The sequence below is a fragment of the Physeter macrocephalus genome, chromosome 3, assembly GCF_002837175.3.
Source record: "Physeter macrocephalus isolate SW-GA chromosome 3, ASM283717v5, whole genome shotgun sequence".
NCBI lineage: Eukaryota > Metazoa > Chordata > Mammalia > Artiodactyla > Physeteridae > Physeter > Physeter macrocephalus.
In genome coordinates this window covers 30,355,600-30,373,692 of record NC_041216.1, presented here as the reverse complement: position 1 = coordinate 30,373,692, position 18,093 = coordinate 30,355,600, and the positions used below count along the sequence as shown (strand labels likewise).

General features: G+C 64.2%; 1 protein-coding gene across 1 annotated transcript in view; it reads left to right on the top strand.

Annotated features, from left to right (window-relative positions):
- PRDM16 (PR/SET domain 16) overlaps window positions 1-17,558 on the top strand; it is a 339,449-nt gene extending 321,891 nt beyond the window's left edge. Inside the window, exons 11-17 of the mRNA XM_028487992.2 lie at window positions 1,059-1,228; window positions 1,887-1,964; window positions 7,553-7,722; window positions 8,255-8,429; window positions 12,171-12,404; window positions 13,279-13,453; window positions 14,641-17,558. Of these exons, the coding sequence (XP_028343793.1) occupies window positions 1,059-1,228; window positions 1,887-1,964; window positions 7,553-7,722; window positions 8,255-8,429; window positions 12,171-12,404; window positions 13,279-13,453; window positions 14,641-14,775 (1,137 nt within the window). The 3' untranslated portion in view covers window positions 14,776-17,558. The remainder of the gene's footprint in view (window positions 1-1,058; window positions 1,229-1,886; window positions 1,965-7,552; window positions 7,723-8,254; window positions 8,430-12,170; window positions 12,405-13,278; window positions 13,454-14,640) is intronic.
- Window positions 17,559-18,093: the final 535 nt, after the last annotated feature.

Sequence of the window (18,093 nt, the reverse complement as noted above, 5' to 3'; positions counted from 1 at the left end):
CAAGGGAGGCCTCAGCCACTAGGATGGACCCCATTTTCTGTTTGTAAACCCCTTTCTGGTGTTTTATTGTAACCAGTCGGTTGTTCCCCAGCCTAAACCTTGAGGGGCTCGGGGCATAATGAAAGCTCTTCCTTTCCTGGTCTCATCCCGGCCTCCCTGGCCCGCAGCGGGCACTCTCGGGGGGAGAGGTGCTGCTGAGGCCTGTGCAGCCCCCTCCCCTCTCCTGTCCCCCAGCCCCAGGGCCTCAGGGCAGGTGCAGCCTGCGATTCTGATCAGAACCCTGCCCGCCGGCCGGAAATGACCAATGCCAGGAGGAGGTGACGCCCTTCTCCTCCCCAGGCAGCACCTTGGCATCTCCAAGGAGCAGAGAGGCAGCCCCTCTTGCCCGTGGCACCGTGTCCTGTGCCGTGTCACGTTGGAGTTATCATTCCGAACATTTAGTTAGTGGAATCCAACCTTAGGCTGTTGAGTTTCCTTTCAGCACTTTGCCTGCAATTATGGCCTGCTGCCACTAGGTGCTGGTAGCGCGTCAGGCTCGTGAGTCGTGTTTTAACCTGAGATAGATTCAGGTAGCTATCAATTTTTCACCACTCCAAAAAAAAAAAAAAAAAAAAAAAATTGGCTGTAATTCTGTCTTTAACCCAAGCTAGCCATCAGGAGTGCTGGCCGGGGGTCGAGCCAGCGGGGCCTTGCTGGCTTGTTTCAGAGTAAAGGGCTGTGCAATTGCAAGTGTCGGCAGCCTGCATCACCCACATCTCAGCCAGCACAGGTTGGCTGGGGAAGGTCAGTTGCAGCTCCCGCAGCCTAGACCCTGGACCGTGACGGGGTTCCAGGCAAGGACAGGAGCAGGGCTGGCCGCAGAAAGTGAAAGAACCCAGCCCAGTGGTCAGGAAGAAGGAGGAGACCGCGGGTTCCAGCGACGACCTCCTTGTCCTGGGGGCCCGCGACGTGCTCGCTCATCCAGGACCCCCAGATGCCCGTGGGGGCGGGTTCCCGCGCGTCAAGAGAGGGGGCGGCTCGGGGGCGCCCCACAGTCTCTCCCGCTCTCCTGCCGACAGATGTCAGCCATCGAGACCATGACTGAGAAGCTGGAGAGCTTCGCGGCCATGAAGGCGGAATCCGGCAGCTCCCTGCAGCCCCTCCCCCCCCACCCCTTCAACTTCCGGTCCCCGCCCCCGACGCTCTCGGACCCCATCCTCAGGAAGGGCAAGGAGCGCTACACGTGCAGGTGAGACACTGAGAGCCCCTGGGGCGGCCCCGGCAAAGTGGCCACGGGTGCCGCGCCGGCCCGCGCGCCTGCCCTTCCAGGAGAAAGCTCTCAGTCTCAGCCAGGGTACAGCGCGGTAGCAACCGATGGCCCGTTGTCCCCTTGACGTCATTCCCCAGAGATATGCACGTGCCCCCCACCAAGCTGTGCTCCCGTGAGCACAGGAAAGTGCAACCTTGGCCAGCCGGTCGGAATTCGCAAGGCCAGAGGCTGAGGCGCCGCGGTCAGTGTTTAACCACAGCTCCGGGGGCCGGTGGGGAGCCCAGTGCTGGGGAGAGATGGTCCGTCCCCAGGTGCACGGGCTTGTGCAGGCCGGTCCTTGCCGGCTCGGCCGAGGCCGGGCTCCGGGGCTGAGAAACTGCTTGGCGGCGGGGGAGTCGCGGGGGGAGCGGCCCCGGGGGCCCAGGGTGGGCCAGTGCCGTCTGCCCAGTGGTGCGAGTCCAGCTTCTCTGTGAGGCTCGGCTGGGCCCCGGGGCTGAGGAGAGACTGAAATCCAGGGTGTGCAGCCAGGCCACCTGCCCCCAGGTGCGGGAGAAACAGCGCCAGGAAAGCACCTGGGCGCCCGAGTCTCTGGCGGCGCGTCTGCTTCACGCATCCCTCACCCACCCCTCCGCTCCAGGTACTGTGGCAAGATCTTCCCCCGATCAGCAAACCTCACGAGACACCTGAGGACGCACACCGGGGAGCAGCCCTACAGGTAGGAGCCCGCCCGGTAGGGGGTGCAGGCTCCTGGCGGACAGGACGGGCAGCGGGTGGGAGCCGGCATGCTTGCACCAGCTCGCTTCCTGCGCCCCCGCCTCCTGGCCCCTCGGCCATCCTGCGCCCAGGGGCGTTATGAAGGTTAGGCTACCGGAAGGTTCCCATCTACCCACCCAGAAGGGTGCCCAGGAGCAGCCCTCCCGCCTGCCGCCGGGGTGTCGACTGGAGTGGAGAAGCCAGGCCCAGGGGTGGTCCGGCGGGGGGCGCCTCAGCCTCACCACCACCCAGACCCCCTCCGCTCACCTCACCACGGCCGGCAGCCATCGCTGACCTAGCCCTGGGCAGGGGACCAGGGCAAGCGCCTAAGGCGGGGTGGGCTGGTCTCAGAGGAAAAGGAGCTCCATGCAAAGTCGGGTCCCACCCAAGCGTGGGGCGTCCTGAGGGATTCCGTACACCACCCCCCCCCGACCGCCCGGGACGGACGCCGCCTCTGCCCTCAACCCCGCCCCTCGGTGCCTGGGCTCCTGCCCGCAGAGGTGTGGCCACAGCGCATGGGGGGTGTGAGAGCCAGTGCACTTCGTGTTCACAGCTAGTGGAGGCATCACCCCATTTCAGAGACTTGGAGCCCCAGGCTTGGAGACACCCCTGACCTGCCAGGGGTCCGAGATCACGGCCATGGTGGTTTACCGTTCTGGCCTTTCCCCTTGGTCCCTGGGGCGTTTGTCGGGCCGGAAAAGAGCTGAGGGTAGTGCCCTGGCTTTGGGGGAACCCACCCAGGGGAACCCTGGGAGTCCCAGGGGATGGTGACCGTGAGGCAGATTGGGGAAATGCTGGTCCCAATGCCAGGACGACATTCCGGGCTGTCTGGTGAACAGCAGCCTTCGGGAGTAAGGGGTTTGCTGTGGTTTTAAGTTGGCAACGTGAGATTCCTGTCCTCTGGCCGCCGCACAGAGCTGGGAGTCACCCACCGGCCCTGGAGACTGGGGGCGTGTCCCCATCCCTCGGCCGGGCGGCCACACAGGGACCCCTGCAAGTGTCACAGTCCCCATGCCCTGTCCTGGCCGGGTAAGCGTCAGCTCACGTCATCTGTTCAGTGCCCTCGGCCTGCCCACAACACACAGCCCCCCGTTCCCCTCAAACAGTGACTTACAACTTAACAGAGGCTGGTTTGGCCTGGCTCCCTCCCTGAAAAGGAGCCACGTGTGTTTTCTGCAAGGAGAACCAACTTCTGGACAGTGTTGCGTGTAAGAGCCCCTGGGGGGTCGGGGCCGTGTTTATGGAAGGATTTAATTATCACAGATTTCTTTCGCTCTTTCCAACCTGTGAGTTTCGACGTGGGTAACGATGATTGCTTTGAAAGCGTGCGCTGCAAATCCTGACCACTTCTGGTTCAAGGCAGCCTACGCTGAGGAGTTTCGGGTGTGGGACTGTGCTTGTGACATCACTGAGGCTTCTGGGCTCACTCTGTGAGTCAGAAGGGCTTGAACTGGAGGAGGAAAACGTGCAGGTCTGTCCACAGAAGCCCGTTGCCGGCCCAGGCCAGGTCTGATGAAAACCGTCCGCCGCCTGCCCGGAGCCCACGTGTGTGCGCTGCGTGTGTGCCCGGACAGGCCCAGCTGGCGGGGGCCCCTCACAAGCAAGAGAAAGACAGACCCCTTAGTGTGACTGATAGGTTTGCTGGAGAGGAGGTCACACCTCTGCCCGGCCCAGCCCGTGTCCTGCCTTAGAGATCTTTGGGGGAAGCTGCGGGGCGAGGGGCAGTTGATGACACATTCCTTCAGGCTCCAGCACGGAGGGCTTATTGAGATGTGGGAGGAGAGATATAAAAATTGGATTGGGAACGGGGCGGGGGGGGGGCGCTCCCTTCATCTGTCCCGGCAGCCGCCGTGCTCAGGGGTCCCCCATTCCTTCAGGCTCCAGCACGGAGGGCTTATTGAGATGTGGGAGGAGAGATATAAAAATTGGACTGGGAACGGGGCGGGGGGGGGCGCTCCCTTCATCTGTCCCGGCAGCCGCCGTGCTCAGGGGTCCCCCCGGCTGCTGCCCAGGGGTGGGGGGCCTCGGGTCACGCTCTGGATGCGAGCGCTCGTGGACTGGCCACGGGCTCCTGGCGGGACCTGGGATTCCGGCTTTAAGGGTGCTCACCTCCCCACCTGCAGCGCGTTTCCTCCCTGGCTCCCCGTCTCGCTAACTGTGCTAAGTCAAAGCACCCAGCAAGGTCCCGTTACCATTTCCGTCGGGGCTACGGGTGGCCCATAGGTGTCCTTTCTTGGCTCGTTTTATTGTTAGGGCTGGGTTTCAAAATCTCTTCTTTCTTTCCTTTCCTGGCTTTTACAAAGACCAAAGGCGTTTCTCCCTGTGATGGCTGGTGTGGCCCCACTGGGTCCCGGGGAGGACGCTGCCAGCCCCCCGAGGGCCATTTCACCCTCCCCACGTGGTGCTGGGTCTCTACCACGGCTGGCTTTCCCAGGGCGGCGGCAGATGCGGTCACAGCAAGGTCCCCTCGAGGCCCTTCCTGCCCGCCGCCGTGGCCAGCGGGTCTTTGCTCTCCCATTCTTGCTGGAGCGCGATGGTGTGTTATTTTATACAGCGCGGCCATAAATTTCACTAGCCACTTGTCAGCTTATTTACAATGCAAACCCCAGCTGCTCTGAGAGCCTGCTCCCTCAGCCCTGGGCTCTCCAGTCCCTTAAATTTCAAATGTACTTCTCTGGGCCATTTATTTAGATTAGGACCAGGAGAGGGCCAGATTCAGGACTCTGTGACCAAATTAAATGCGTCGCTGCCCTCCTCAGCCCCTCCCAGCCCCGCAGAGGTTGGGGGTGGGAGGTCTCAGGTCTGTGACGAGCTCCCCATCCAATCCTGTTTCGTACTCAGGGTTCCCACTGCTCTGGGATGATGCACGGCCGCTGGTGGAGCTTGCAGAGGGTCCCTGAATTTCCAAAGATACAGGGAAGGAAGGCTAAGTGTGCAGGCACCTGTGTAGACCAAGGCGGGCACACCACGCAGCCCGTGTGAAGCCTGTTGGACAGGCAGGGGGTGAACGCCCAGACCCGGGCTGGGGCCAGCTTGGCCTTGCACTCGCCCTACAGGCGAGCCTGGCGCCACTGGGGGTGGAGGGTTTCTGTAACTTTCGGGGGGTGCTGGGGTCAGAGTGGGGGAGCGAGACGGTGCAGGCTGGGATGTAAAAATCCTCCTTTCTGGACCGTTGAGAGGGGAGCGCCAGGTCAGAGGACACCCGAGCATCTCTGCTCAGCCCAGCCAGGGAGAGGGCTCGAGCCCCAGCCCAGCTGCTCTGGCACTGCAGGCTGAGAAAGACAGGATAGCCACCTTCCCGGTGCTGGCCGCCAGGACGTGGGTCCAAGTCACGAGGCTGTGGGAGAACCAAGGCCCCACGTTCCAGGGACACCCAGGGGCCCGGAGGCAGCTCAGCTGGCCTAACAGGCCGGCCTGGCACCTAGGAGCAGAGAAGGCTGAGGGTGGCTCAGGGGGAGCCCAGGGGGTTAGTGTGTAGATCACGGATGGCTCTTAGCCCATCTGCTGTGGAGGGAGCCAGCGTCAGCCTGGCCTCAGGCAGAATTTGGAAGCTTCGGGAACTGAGTAAGTGAAGCCCCAGAATCACACCAGGGGAGCCGTAGGGGCTCCCTCTAGCTGGGCCCCTCTCCCCAGGGGTTATCCCGCAGGAGGAGAGGCGGGGGTAACTTGGAGCCTCTCAACCCACCAGGACAGAGCTTCATAAAGCTGCCACCCCTTCGAGCAGGGAGAGCTCAGCTCCTGGGCCCCGGCGGCGGCTAGTGGGGGCCTCAGGCTTCCTTCCTCGGGGGCCCTGGGAACACTGAGGTTGCCCAGACTCCCCGGGCAGGGCCAGCCTCTGAATGTCAAGCGTCAGGCGGGCACCTCGGGCTCTGGGTGGGCGGCACTGAGAAGGCCCCCGCCAGCCCGGCCCCAGATGGGAGGCCAGGACCCCAGGGCGTCCTCGGGAACGTCCCCGAGCACATGACCGAGCGCTCGTGACCAGTACGCTGTGCTGGAGCACGGCCACCGGCCCCTGGAGGGATGCCAGGCCGCGTCCTCAGGACAGGTCCCCACGCCTTCCAGCCACGCCCTCTGGGCGAACCTCATGTCCCGAGCCCATGCCCCGCTGCACCGGCTGCATAGGCCCTGCCTCCTGAAGGGCTCGGCCAGTCACCGTTCTGCCGTGCTCGCCTCTCTGCTTGTCGCTCCCTGGGAGCTCGTTTCCAAGGCAGGAAGAGGCCTGAGGACAGGGATGGGTGCTTCGGTGCACCTGTGCCTCTGAGGCTTGGATGAGCATCCCTGGAGGAGCCCTGAGGCCAGGTGCACGCGAGCGTGCCCACCATCACGTGTGCACACGCACTGCACACGCACCCGCACCCGCAAGCGTGCACATAGCCACACGTGTGTGCAAGAGCACTCTGAGACGCGCGCACACGTGTGCGACTGGAGACCCCTGAGCCGGAGTCCCTCTGCCCTGGCCCAGCTGGACGTGCAGAGCGGGTGGGAGCGGCGCACGGCCTTGGCCCGGACTCCTGCCGCCAGGAGGAGGTGGCACTGTTTGCAGAGCTGGCGGCTGTGGGTCCTCCGTCCCCCGGCCCCGGATCGCTCTCTCCCTCTCATTCTCTCTGCTTCTTGCTTCTCAGCGCCCGTATTGCTCAGGCCCTCGCTGTCAGTTCCCGTGGGTGATCACACCCTCGCTTTCCCCGCCCTCGGGGCCTCCAAGGGTGGTCGTGAAGGCTGTGCCCGCACGAGGCCCCACGCCCACGGCGACCTGCACGTGGCAGGCGTCTCAAATCGTGCCTCATGGCAACTTCCCGTCAGTAAAGCGCTTTGCTCTGGTGAACTTGGGGGGTCACGACAATATTCTGACAACAGAAGCATCTGGAGGAAAGAGCGTCTTTTTCTAATTTCCCAAGTGTGCCGTGCAGCCTGGCAGCGGGTGCCCCTGCAGAGGGGCTGAGGGCGCGCCCCACTGAAGGGGGTCCGTGGACGGAGGCCACCTGACGGGGTGAGGCTGGGAGCCCTGTTCACCTCAGGGCAGTGAAGGATGCTCGAGAGAGTTGGGGCAGCCCCCGCGCCCTGTTAATGGACTGGCCAGCTGAGGCCCCAAGGGAGATGCGGTCGCCCGAGGACCTGCGGGAGGGGCCGGGACCAGGCCAGGGTGGGGTTCTCCGCCAGGGAGGAAGGCCGCCGGCAGCGGGTCTGGGCTCCTTCCCTGGAAAACCTGCCAGGAGCATCTTTCCTGGTGCGCGGGTGCCCCCTTGAGGCCGCCAGGAGCACGCCGCCCTCCGCCGTGGACCGCCAGGCCCCGGCGTCCGCGCGGGGCGGACCCACACAGCAGAGGGGGCGAGAGACGCGGGGAGACGCCAGAGGGTCCCGCTGCTGCCCACCCAGGGCCACAGGCCCCGGAGGGTCCCCCCCGCCTGCTCCGGGCACAGTCCGACACCATCCGCGGCCCGGGGTCTGGCGGGGAGCAGCCGCTTCCAGGGGCAGCTTTGCCAGGACCGCCTGCCGGTGGCCTCGGGGGTCTCCTCAAGGCCGGGGGCTCCGCTGAGGCGCCGTGTCTTACAGGTGTAAGTACTGCGACCGGTCCTTCAGCATCTCCTCCAACCTCCAGCGGCACGTCCGGAACATCCACAACAAGGAGAAGCCCTTCAAGTGCCACCTGTGCAACCGCTGCTTTGGGCAGCAGACCAACCTGGACAGACACCTGAAGAAGCACGAGCACGAGCAGGGACCAGGTGGGGGTCTGTCCGGTGGGGAGGGGTGTGCCGGTGGCCTCGGGGGTCTCCTCAAGGCCGGGGGCTCCGCTGAGGCGCCGTGTCTTACAGGTGTAAGTACTGCGACCGGTCCTTCAGCATCTCCTCCAACCTCCAGCGGCACGTCCGGAACATCCACAACAAGGAGAAGCCCTTCAAGTGCCACCTGTGCAACCGCTGCTTTGGGCAGCAGACCAACCTGGACAGACACCTGAAGAAGCACGAGCACGAGCAGGGACCAGGTGGGGGTCTGTCCGGTGGGGAGGGGGGGGCGGGGCGGGAGGGGGCGGGGCGGGGGAGGGGACGCAAGCTAGTGCTGTGGGAAAGCTTGCAGTCACCCCTCAAACCGTTTTCACTACGGAGAATCTTGTACTCTTGGGTTTTCCCAAGAAGTGGGTTCCCTAAGAGCACCCCAGATGCGCGCCCTCCTTGGCTGCCCGCCCCGTCACTGGTGCGCCACGGAGGGAGGGGCTCAGCTGAGGGACGCCCGCCTCTGACGCTCCCCTCGCTGCAGCGAACCAGCATTCGGGGGTCCTCACCAACCACCTGGGGACCAGCACCTCCTCCCCCGCCTCCGAGTCGGACCACCATGCACTTTTAGATGAGAAGGAAGACTCCTATTTCTCAGAAATCAGAAACTTTATTGCCAACAGCGAGATGAACCAGGCAACAACGCGAACAGACAAACGGTAAGAAACCCATCCCGGGCCCCCGGGAAGGTCTGGACTCTGCACGGTCACCTGTATGGTCACGCCCGCAGCAGGGTCCCCCGTCCCAGCACCAGGGACCCTAGGCCCGCCGCAGAGGGCGAGGCCCGTGGGCTCTGCAGCCAGTGTCCATCCCAGCCCCCTCTCTGCCTCGGTTTCTCCACCTGCACGGGGTGATTAGAACAGGCGCCCTGGCCTGATGGCGTGTGTCACACGCTCAGTGCAGCGCCAGCACACAGGCCTAAGTGGCACAGTTTGGCCTCACGGTTAAGAGATGTGCAGCCAAACATGGGCCAGGTGACGGCTCCTGCCATGACATCTGCCACGCCTCTGAAACTCCAGGACATTCTTATTTAATCCGAGGCACAGAAGGTTTCTGAGCAAGAGTGCTGTCCCTTTAGATACACACACACACACACACACACACACGGAGGCAGAAGAATGGCAGAACTGAGAATTCAAGGATACGGAGGGTATTCTGCATCACCTCCGTCCCAGGGCTCAGCTGCCAGAGAATCAGAGATGCCCGAACTCCAAGGGTCCTCAGGGATGTGCTCCCCTAGTTCTGCAGAGGCCCAGAGGGGTGGGTGGGCTGTGGCTCTGCGGCCCCAGGGCCCAGGTCCCTCCCCACCCATCCCCAGCAAGGTGACGAGGGTCCCCCAGGACACCCAGCTCCCCAAGAGCCTGTCTGTTCCCACGTCACTGGTGCCCCTCGGGGCAGAGCAGGGGCACCAAAAAGGCCCGTCAAATCTACAAATGGGCATGACGCGACACTTGGACTGTTTCTGGCTCTGCTAAGTCCTGAATCTATGCCCGGGAAGGTGATCTCACCTGGCTCCTGGGTGGGCTCAGAGGAGGGGACGTGGGAGAGCCTGGCCATGGGCTGCGCATCCCAGAGCCCTGGCTGGCACTGGAGACCTCACTCCCGGGGGCAGCCCTGCCTGCTCTACAGCCAACGAAGTGCCCGTGTCCATCCTTGGCTCTGGGCGCACGCTGTGGTCTCGTGGGAACCCAGCCCCTGGCATCTGCTCCCGGCGTGCGGGGTGCAGAGTTGTGTGCAGACAGCAGCCCACGGCTCTGAGAGCTATCCGTAGTTCAAGCTCTGTGATCTCCGCCTTCAGAGAAAGTCAAGGACCCGAGCACCCAGGGGCCGGGCCACGAGGCACGTCCTGGCTGTGAAAGACTCCCCCTTTGTGCCCGGGGCGAAGCCAGATGAGAACTGACAAGGATATGCCCGGGGCATCCTCCCTGGGGTGGGCGGCCGTGCCGGGTGGCTCCCACACCTCAGGCTTGGGTGACAGGCCCAGCTCTCAGCCACGAGGAGGACTCTCCAGGAGAGCCACCAGACAGAGGGGTTGTCCCCAGAGGGAAGAGGGGACGGCACCATCCTAACCCCACGGAGCAGAACGTTTCAACCAGGGCCCCCGGGGGGTGGTCAGTGGGGCTCAGGGGAGGCTGGCCTCACGTCCCTCAGAAAGCCAGGGCAGAGCCACCGTGCCCACCCAGGCCCTCGGCTGGCCCCTCCTGCTGAGGCTGCATCCCGGAGGCCGGGGGCCACTGGAGGTGCCCGCACGTCGTTGTCGGAAATGGAGACCGTGGTCACGGTTGACGTTTGTCGGCTAACGTGCGGAAAGCGGTAGGATGTTGGCGGTCCTATCAGGGGCCGATACTAACATCATCCAGAACCAGCATCTTTCTCTTGACCGTCAGTGAGAATTCAGGGCCTGCCAGGCTTCCTGGCCCTACAATCCCAGAAACTCCGGGGCTGAACCCTGTGCCCCCGCAAATTCCTATGTTGAAATCCTAATCTCCGGCACCTCAGAGTGTGACCTTATTTGGATAGGGTCTTAAGTTGTAATTAGTTAAGATGAGGTCTTACTGGAGTCGGGCGGCCCACATCCGATAGGACTGGTGTCCTTCGAAAAGGGGGAGATTGGGGCACACACACACGCAGCAGGGAGGTACCGTGTGAGGACAGCGCAGAGATCGGGGGATGTGCCCACAAGGACAGGGAGGGACGGATCCCCGCTGTTTGAGCCGCAGCCGCGCTGCTCTGGTACGGTGGCCTCGGGGAGACTCCACCGCCCCAGGCAGCTGTGTGGAGGCCTGGACGCTCGTCCCGGTGTCCTCTCTGTCTGAAGCCGGCTCCAGCCAGACTCTCCGCTCTGTCCCCGCCGTATCCGCCCCTGTTCCCACCCAGTGAGCGCTGGTGCTTGATGCGGGCCTCCCACCAATGAGCAGACCCTCTGTGCAGGGCGGGGCTGGGGACGCAGAGACCAAGCGCTCAAGGTTGCTGCTCCTGCAGAGAGGGGCGCGTGTGTAAACCTGCACGGAGAGCTCAGGTTTGCTTAACCGACACCCAGGGCTTCGCGCTGATCTGAGCCCCGGGGCCCGGGGCCCCCCACCTGCGCTTGCATCAGCCCTCAGCGTGGGGCCTGTTCTCACGTCCCCGGGAGGGCGTGGGCTCCGACACGGCAAGCCCTGTCCGAGGGGACCCTGCCAGGACCCAGAGTGGGAGGCAGGACCTGGCTCCGGGCTCCTCACCGCGGTGGACGGGCGTGCACCTGGTGACAAGGGAGGCGCGCCGGGGCCCTGCCCGTCCTGGAGATCAGGTCTGCCCTCAGCATCTACATCCTTCCCCGTGGAAAGAGAAGAAGTGAAGACGGGGACAGCCGAGAGCAGGGCCAGCGGGGTCTCCCCCAGCCCAGCCCGGCCCCCTACCCTCTCTGCGTTTGGAGGTGGTGACCACTCGGGTGGGACGTATCTTCTCGCCTTGCTGCCCCGAGCGGGACCCCGAGTCTCCCCTGACAGCAGTGGACAGACTCCCGTGGGCCGTGTGAGGTCCAGGAGGAGTGGGGACCGGGGGCTCCGAACTCGGGCTCAGGAAGTGTGCGCCTCTCCCTCGCCACCCCCCTCTGCCCACGTGTCGGACCCCTGCCCAGATGGCCTCGGGCCCAGCCCACCTGTGGCCACAGCCCCTGGTCACAGACTTGCAGACGAACCAGACAAAGCTGGTGACGTTTTTCTGAAGAGAATGAGCACACTCTCCCTCACTGCTTGTTTTCTGTCTTCAGTAATGAGGACCCAGGGTGGGAAAGGCTCGCCCGGCTGCAGGGACCCCGAGGGAGATGAGGTGGGGTCCGGGCTGCAGGAGAGACCCCCCCCCGGCGGGTTTCCATCGCTGACAACAGCCCGGTCCACATGGTCCGGGACCCTGGATCCCAGACGCTCCGTCTGCAGAGGGGCCGCCACGTCCTCGTGTCCTCCCGGCGGGTGGGGAGAAGCAGGCATCCATCAGGGCTGGGCCAGGAAACGTCCCGTGCTCTGAGCCTCCCCGAGGGCGCCCCTTGTGCGGTGCCCAAGCCCAGAGCCCCCTTCCCCACCAGGCCGGCCATGGCTTCCTTCCCTGAGCCCCTGAGTGGCCCGCTGTCCACGCTGGCATAACAGGAGCCCTGCCGCCCAGCGGTCCCTGCCCAGCCCCTGCCCAGCCCTCAGCCGTCCCCCTTCTCTGCCTGAGTCCCTCACTCCACAAGGATGGCAGCCGGGGCCGAGGGTGCGGAAGAGCCACCCAGGACCCCGGCTCTGAGGGTTCAGTGACCGCGGGGGCCAGGCTGCCTTCGAAGGGGGCGGGGGGCCATCGGGGACGGCGGAGGAGCTGAAGCGACTGGAGCCGACCCGCTGGCCTCTGGGCGTCTGTGACCAAGTCCGTCCGTGTCATTTCAGGCCGGGAGTCCAGGACCTGGACGGCGCCTCCCAGGGCCCGGGCCTGGCCGGCGGGAAGCCAGAGGACGCGGAGGAGGAGGAGGAGGAGGAGCTGGAGGAGGACGACGACAGCCTGGCGGGGAAGTCCCAGGACGACACCGTGTCCCCCGCGCCGGAGCCCCAGGGCGCCTTCGAGGACGAGGAGGACGGGGAGCCGCCCGCCTCCCTGGCCGTGGGCTTCGACCGCACCCGAAGGTGGGCACCAGCCCCCCGGGGGCCCCGCGTGGCGGGGGACCCGGGCAGGGCCGGGCCGAGCGCCGCGGGGGGGCCTCATTCCCACACCTGCCGCCCGCCCGGCGGGGTTCACCCTCCTTCCCAGCAGGTGTTCCCACTGCAGGGACTTCTGTGTGCAGGCAAGGGTGAGGCCGGGCCCCAGGAAAGGGGGGCAGGGCCCCAGCCCCCCAAACTCGCACGCACGCGCGCACACACACGCTTCCCCGGGCCCGGAAGCAGAGTGGGGGAGGGGAAGGCTGAGGGGGAGCTGGTCCTGGACCCACGGGCCGCGTCCGGCCCTGCGGAAGAACCCGGAGCGGTGACATCTGGCCTCCAGCGGGCTGTGAGGGGCGGGGGCTGGGCACCCACAGTTCTGGAAGCAGGTGGACCACAGCCACGTCCCCCGGGTCCCGACTGCTCGCCGCCTACTTTCGGCACCGGTGATGCTGCCGCCGTTCCGAGATCCTCCTGGGGGAGGCCCGTAGATCCCGGAGGCCTTTCCGAGACGGCCCGTTTCCCCCCAGCCCTGAGTCCTGGGAGCGGGAGCCCCGGGCCTCTCCAGAGCCGCCCGGATTCTCGGGAGCCGAGGCGTCCCCGGCTGCCCCCCATCCCTGAGACCCAAGCGCCCTGCCTGCCGCTTGCAGCGTGCGCACGTACTCACCTCCCTCCGTCGCTCTCCTGCATCCGTGTGGCTTCCGTCCAGGTGTCCGTGTGTCCGTGTGTCTGTCTCCTCGTGCATGTGGCTCGTGGAGATGCCGTGGCGTGCATGCAGGCACGGAGCCAGCCGTGGGGCATCAGAGAGGCGGCGAGAGGCCAGGCCGGCTAACGGCAGGCCCCTCTCCGGTCGTTGGTGCAGGTGTATTGAGGAGCGGCCAGGCGGTCTGTTGGCTTTGGAGCCCATGCCGACTTTTGGGAAGGGTCTGGATCTCCGCAGAGCAGCTGAGGAAGCATTTGAAGCTAAAGATGTGCTTAATTCCACCTTAGATTCTGAGCCTTTAAAACAGACCCTGTACAGGCAGGCTAAGAACCAGGTAGGTACCCGCCAGAGCCCGCCCCCTCGCCTTCCCCAGGCTGGACGGCAGGCGGCAGCCGCGCCCCCTCCACCAGGGACGGCCTCGCCTCCCGCTGTGGCCATCCCACGTCAGCCCGGGGGACACCTCCCGTGCCCACTGCACCGGCGAGAGAGACCCCCAACGACTGCCCTCACCCACAAGTGGGGTGGGGCAGGGAGAGGTTGAGGGCAGCACGCGAGCGGGACCGCCACGGGGGCGCTCCCTCTGCAGTGTGCTCGCGGACACGTGGGTCCCCGTCCTCACGTCCCTGGAGGGAGGCGTCCACGGCAGGTGCCCTGCCCTCGTGGCTGCACCGGCCTCCCCCTGCCTCTACCCGAGCAGGGACGATGATAGCCCAGGGTCTTCTCGAGGGACGCTGCCCCGTCGGGGGTCAGGATTGCAGGCTGCAGCTGTGACGGGGTCAGCGGGCACCCGGCTGGCTGGGCACGTCTCCTTCCTCAGCATAGGTGTCGCAGGAGCCTGCCTCCTGCTCCTCTCCAGTCTGGGGGGCTCGGGGTTTCACTCAGCTCTCCGCAGCCCACCTGAGCCTCAGCAAAAGCCGTTTGCGTGTCTGTCTTCGTCTTTTTACTAATGCTGTCCGGAGCGTGAACTCGGGCGGACACCCCCCGCCAACCCGCCTGCTCTGAGCGGCCCCCAGTCCCGTCTACTTAGGCCCTGTGCGCTAAGCCGGGCTCCAGGCCAGAGGCACGTCTCAGAAACGCTGCACGCCGTTTCCCCAGAATACCTCTGTGCTGCCACCAGGGTCATCCACGGGGAACAGGCCCCACTGGGCGGGGCCTGAGCCTCTTTGACAGGGTCTTAGCCGTAACTACCAGCACTCCCAGTCCCTCCCAAAGAGCACGCTTGCCTGGGAGTGCGTGCCGATCACCGGGGGACGTGGAGGCGACTGCAAGGGGGGATGTGCCCCAAAGAGGCTGAGGGTCCTGGTGGCCCTCTGCACAAGCGCCCGACGGAGCTCCTCCCACAGCGCCTTCCTCCTCTGTGGGCCGGCCCCCCGCGCCTCTGCCCTCATCTGCCTCTGGAGCTGAGCCAGCCAGAGCGGGTGGGAGGCCGGGAGGGGCCGGGGCCGGCCTGGGGTCTGCAGGACCGCAGCCCACACGGCTCACCTGCCCGTCCCGTGTGCGCCCCGCCCTCTCTCCCGCCAGGCGTATGCAATGATGCTGTCCCTTTCCGAGGACGCTCCTCTCCACGCCTCCTCCCAGAGCCCTCTGGATGCTTGGTTGAACATCGCGGGAGCCACGCCAGAGTCCGGAGCCTTCAACCCCATCAACCACCTCTGACCGCCCCCCGAAGGGCTGGGGTCAGAGTCCAAGCGAGGCCACCACGGGCCCCCGCCATCCCGACAGAAATCCCAGCTGCGGAAGATGGAGGCCAGGGCCTCGGGGAGCCAGAGCGGCCCGGGGCCGAGGAGACCCCTCGTCACCTGCGTCTGACCTCTCCTCAGCGTCTGTGCCCCCCGCCACGGTCCAACTTGAACTTTTCCAACGAAAACTCAGAACCCGGAGTCCTTGGAGCCGTCGTAGGGTTTCGCCGGCTCTAAGAATTGGTCTCGAGGACGGCGTCCGAGATGATTCAGCTCACGGTGTCCAGGCGCAGCGCAGGGGGGCTGCTTCGCAGAGTCAAGCCCGTGGGCGAGGGCGGAATCTGAACCCCAAACTGAGGCCGGCGGGCCGCTCCCAGGCGCCCGCGTGGTGTCTCGAGAGGGAACGGACAGCTGGGTGTGCTCTAAAGAGGGAATCGCCCAGGTGATTTTTATAACGAAGGTTACGAGAAAGACCCTTTTGGTAATCTTATTGACGACAGAGTCTATTTAAGCATGTGGTTTTAAAAATAGACAGTATTTTTTAAAAAGAAAAAATCAAAAAGTGACTTGCCAATTGTTTTTTAAAAGTAATTTTGCATTGCTTTGAAATCTCAGCTTATTTGCAAACCCAAACCTGCCTGGGAACCAGCACTGCGTTTGGGGGTGTTCTTTATACTGTAGATGCGGAGAAATTTTCTATCTCTGACCGTATTTGTAAAGCCAAGGTGATTCTGGGGTGTCCCCCGCCCCGGGCAGAACTGAGTTTGGGGGGCCGACTCCCGTGAGCAGCTTTAGACTGTGCCCGGGAGTCAGATACGGTGTCCTGGGCTGGCCCAAGGCTGGGACTCGGAGATGTGCCTGTCACTGTGTGCCATGTGATCCGTGCCCGTGGCCCCCACCCAGACTCCCAATTGTGTGGGGGAGGTCAGAGCGGTGGCTGGGCCCCCGGTGTTCTCCCCACAAGGGCTGTGCCTCGGCCACCCCGCGCCAGCCCGCCCGCCCGCCACCGTCCTTCAGAGGGCAGGGCCTGCCGGTCGCATTCGGATCTCCAGCCCTCACCCTCACCCACCCCCAGTCAGACGGACAAGGGGAAGGAAGCGGGCCTCCTCGGGGGCCGCCGGGGGCCACACTCCAAGGCTGCCTCGCTCCGGGCCGCCAAGCTCCACGTGCACCTGACACCCCAGGACGCGACTGCCACTTCGCTCTTTGTGTGGGCTCCTGGCGGGCGGGACCCGGCTCCAGAACGAAGGGCGTCCAGACGCGACCTACCGCGAAGAGCAAAGACGGCACAGCCCCGCGGGGACGGCGCCTCCCCGGGGACCAGGCTGCTTCTCCACTCGGACGGGCTTTAAATTATTCCCATAGGGGCCAATTTCGAGTAATCGTTTGTTTTCCCTGATGGAATTGACCTTAATCTGTATATAACTTGTAATTTTTTCTAATTCACTTCTTGTCTTATTTTATTTCTTCCTTAACAGTATTTTTGGCATTAGACATTCTTATTGTGAAGAAATAATGTTAATATAAGTCTCTAGTGAAGGACCAAAACCGTGTAATAAGGTCGTGTGACGTGTGAGCGATAACCAGGGAGTGGGGCGCTTTTGAATGTGCCAAACACCCCGCGCCCCCCGCCCAACAAATTCTGCTGCCTGTTTTCCAGACAATCATGTGTTTCTGTTAAATTTGAGTTTCAGCTGCATTTAAGACAAGTGCTCTATTTATTTCTTTTCTTGTTTGGAAGATAAAAAGAAGAATAGCATCCTGAGAAGAAGAGAGAAAAAAAAACAAACATCTCCCAAGTTGCCCTAACGAAAGTGTGAAAATACAAACGGCTGCGGAGTGGCCGACCGTCCGGCCACTCCAGGCCAAGACAATCGTCCACCTGGGCACTGGGGGTCCAGCCTCGGGCTGGAGACCTGCGGTGGGGAGTCCCCGGGGGCGCACAGCCCTGCGGGTCCCAGTGAAAGGGCTTTGGCCCTTCCCAGATCCAGTCGAGGTAACAGGCTCAGAGCACCTGGCACGTGGGCGCCGGCTGGAAGGTCACGCCCCGCCCCGCCCCGCCCCCGGGGCAGCCCGACGAGCTGCTGGTGGAGGAGCCGGTCGTGGCCCCGCCCACGAGGACCTGCAGACTCAGCGGCTCCCACCTGCTCGGAGGCATACTCGACCCGCCTCGGCCAGACCCGCCCGGCGCGGAGGAATTTCCAACTTCCCCTCCGCCGAGATGGGACCCCTTTGAAAAGTCAACCTCGGATACCAACTCCCCGTTTCTGTAAACCCAAATTATATGATTTCTTCTGCTAAAGAATAAGGTGTGTGCTTTTTTTTGCGATGTGGACGTTTGGGCTGGGGGAGACCCGAGGGTCTGTTCCCCGCGGGCCGGCCCTGCCTTTCAGCTCTGGCCTGTCTGTGGCCGTCACGGTCGGACTTCTGTGGGCGAGCCTCTTCAGCATTGTCTCCTCCCCTTCCCCAAGAACCCCAGTTGCACATTTTCAGTCCTACTTTCTTGTCCCTCTGAAAACGATTCAAGCAAGCCCAGTTTCTCCTCTGGCCTGAGCACTTGGCCGGCCTGGGGGCGGGGGTGGGGTCTGTCCTTGTACCCCTGAACAAAGAGAGCACTTGCTTCCTACGCCTGGCGTATCCGCGAAGCCCGGTTGCAAAGCTTAGCATTGCCCCCGGCCACAGCGAGCTGCCCCCTCTCCGGTCCTTCTCTGCCCCCCGGGCTCCAGCACCGGCTGCTTTGCTCAGGCCCGGATGCCTCCACGTGCCGGGGGACCCTCTGCGGTTGGGGTCTGGGAGCCAGGGAGGGAGAATTCCGAGATCCCAGCTTCGGAGCGCAGACGCAGCAAGCAGCTGGCTGGCTGACCACTGTGTCCGTGGGCGGGCGGCCAGGGTCGGGGCTGTGGACTAGGTGTCCCACTGGGCCAGGTGTGCCCGGGGCCAGGGCCCTTCGGTCCAGCCTCTACTGCTTCCCTCTCTGGACTGTGGACACTTACCCCCAAATGGAAATTCGAAAGGAAGCCCCCTCACCTTTCCCTCCTCCGCCCCTCAAACCCCAGTGCCCCGAGGACCCACACCCTCTCATTCCCAGGACCATCGGGGAGGATCCCAGGGCTGCCAACGCTTTGGCCAGCCAGCCCTCCATGAGTGGGACCCAGAAGCCCCCCGACCTGAACCCAGGGGCGTGCGTTCCTGCATCCGGCCTGGGACCCTGGGGTGTGGATGAGTGGACGGGGTGAGCCTGAGAGACTGCCCGGCCGGCGTGGCCTTCCCGCACAAAGCCAAGGGTGCAGCCAGT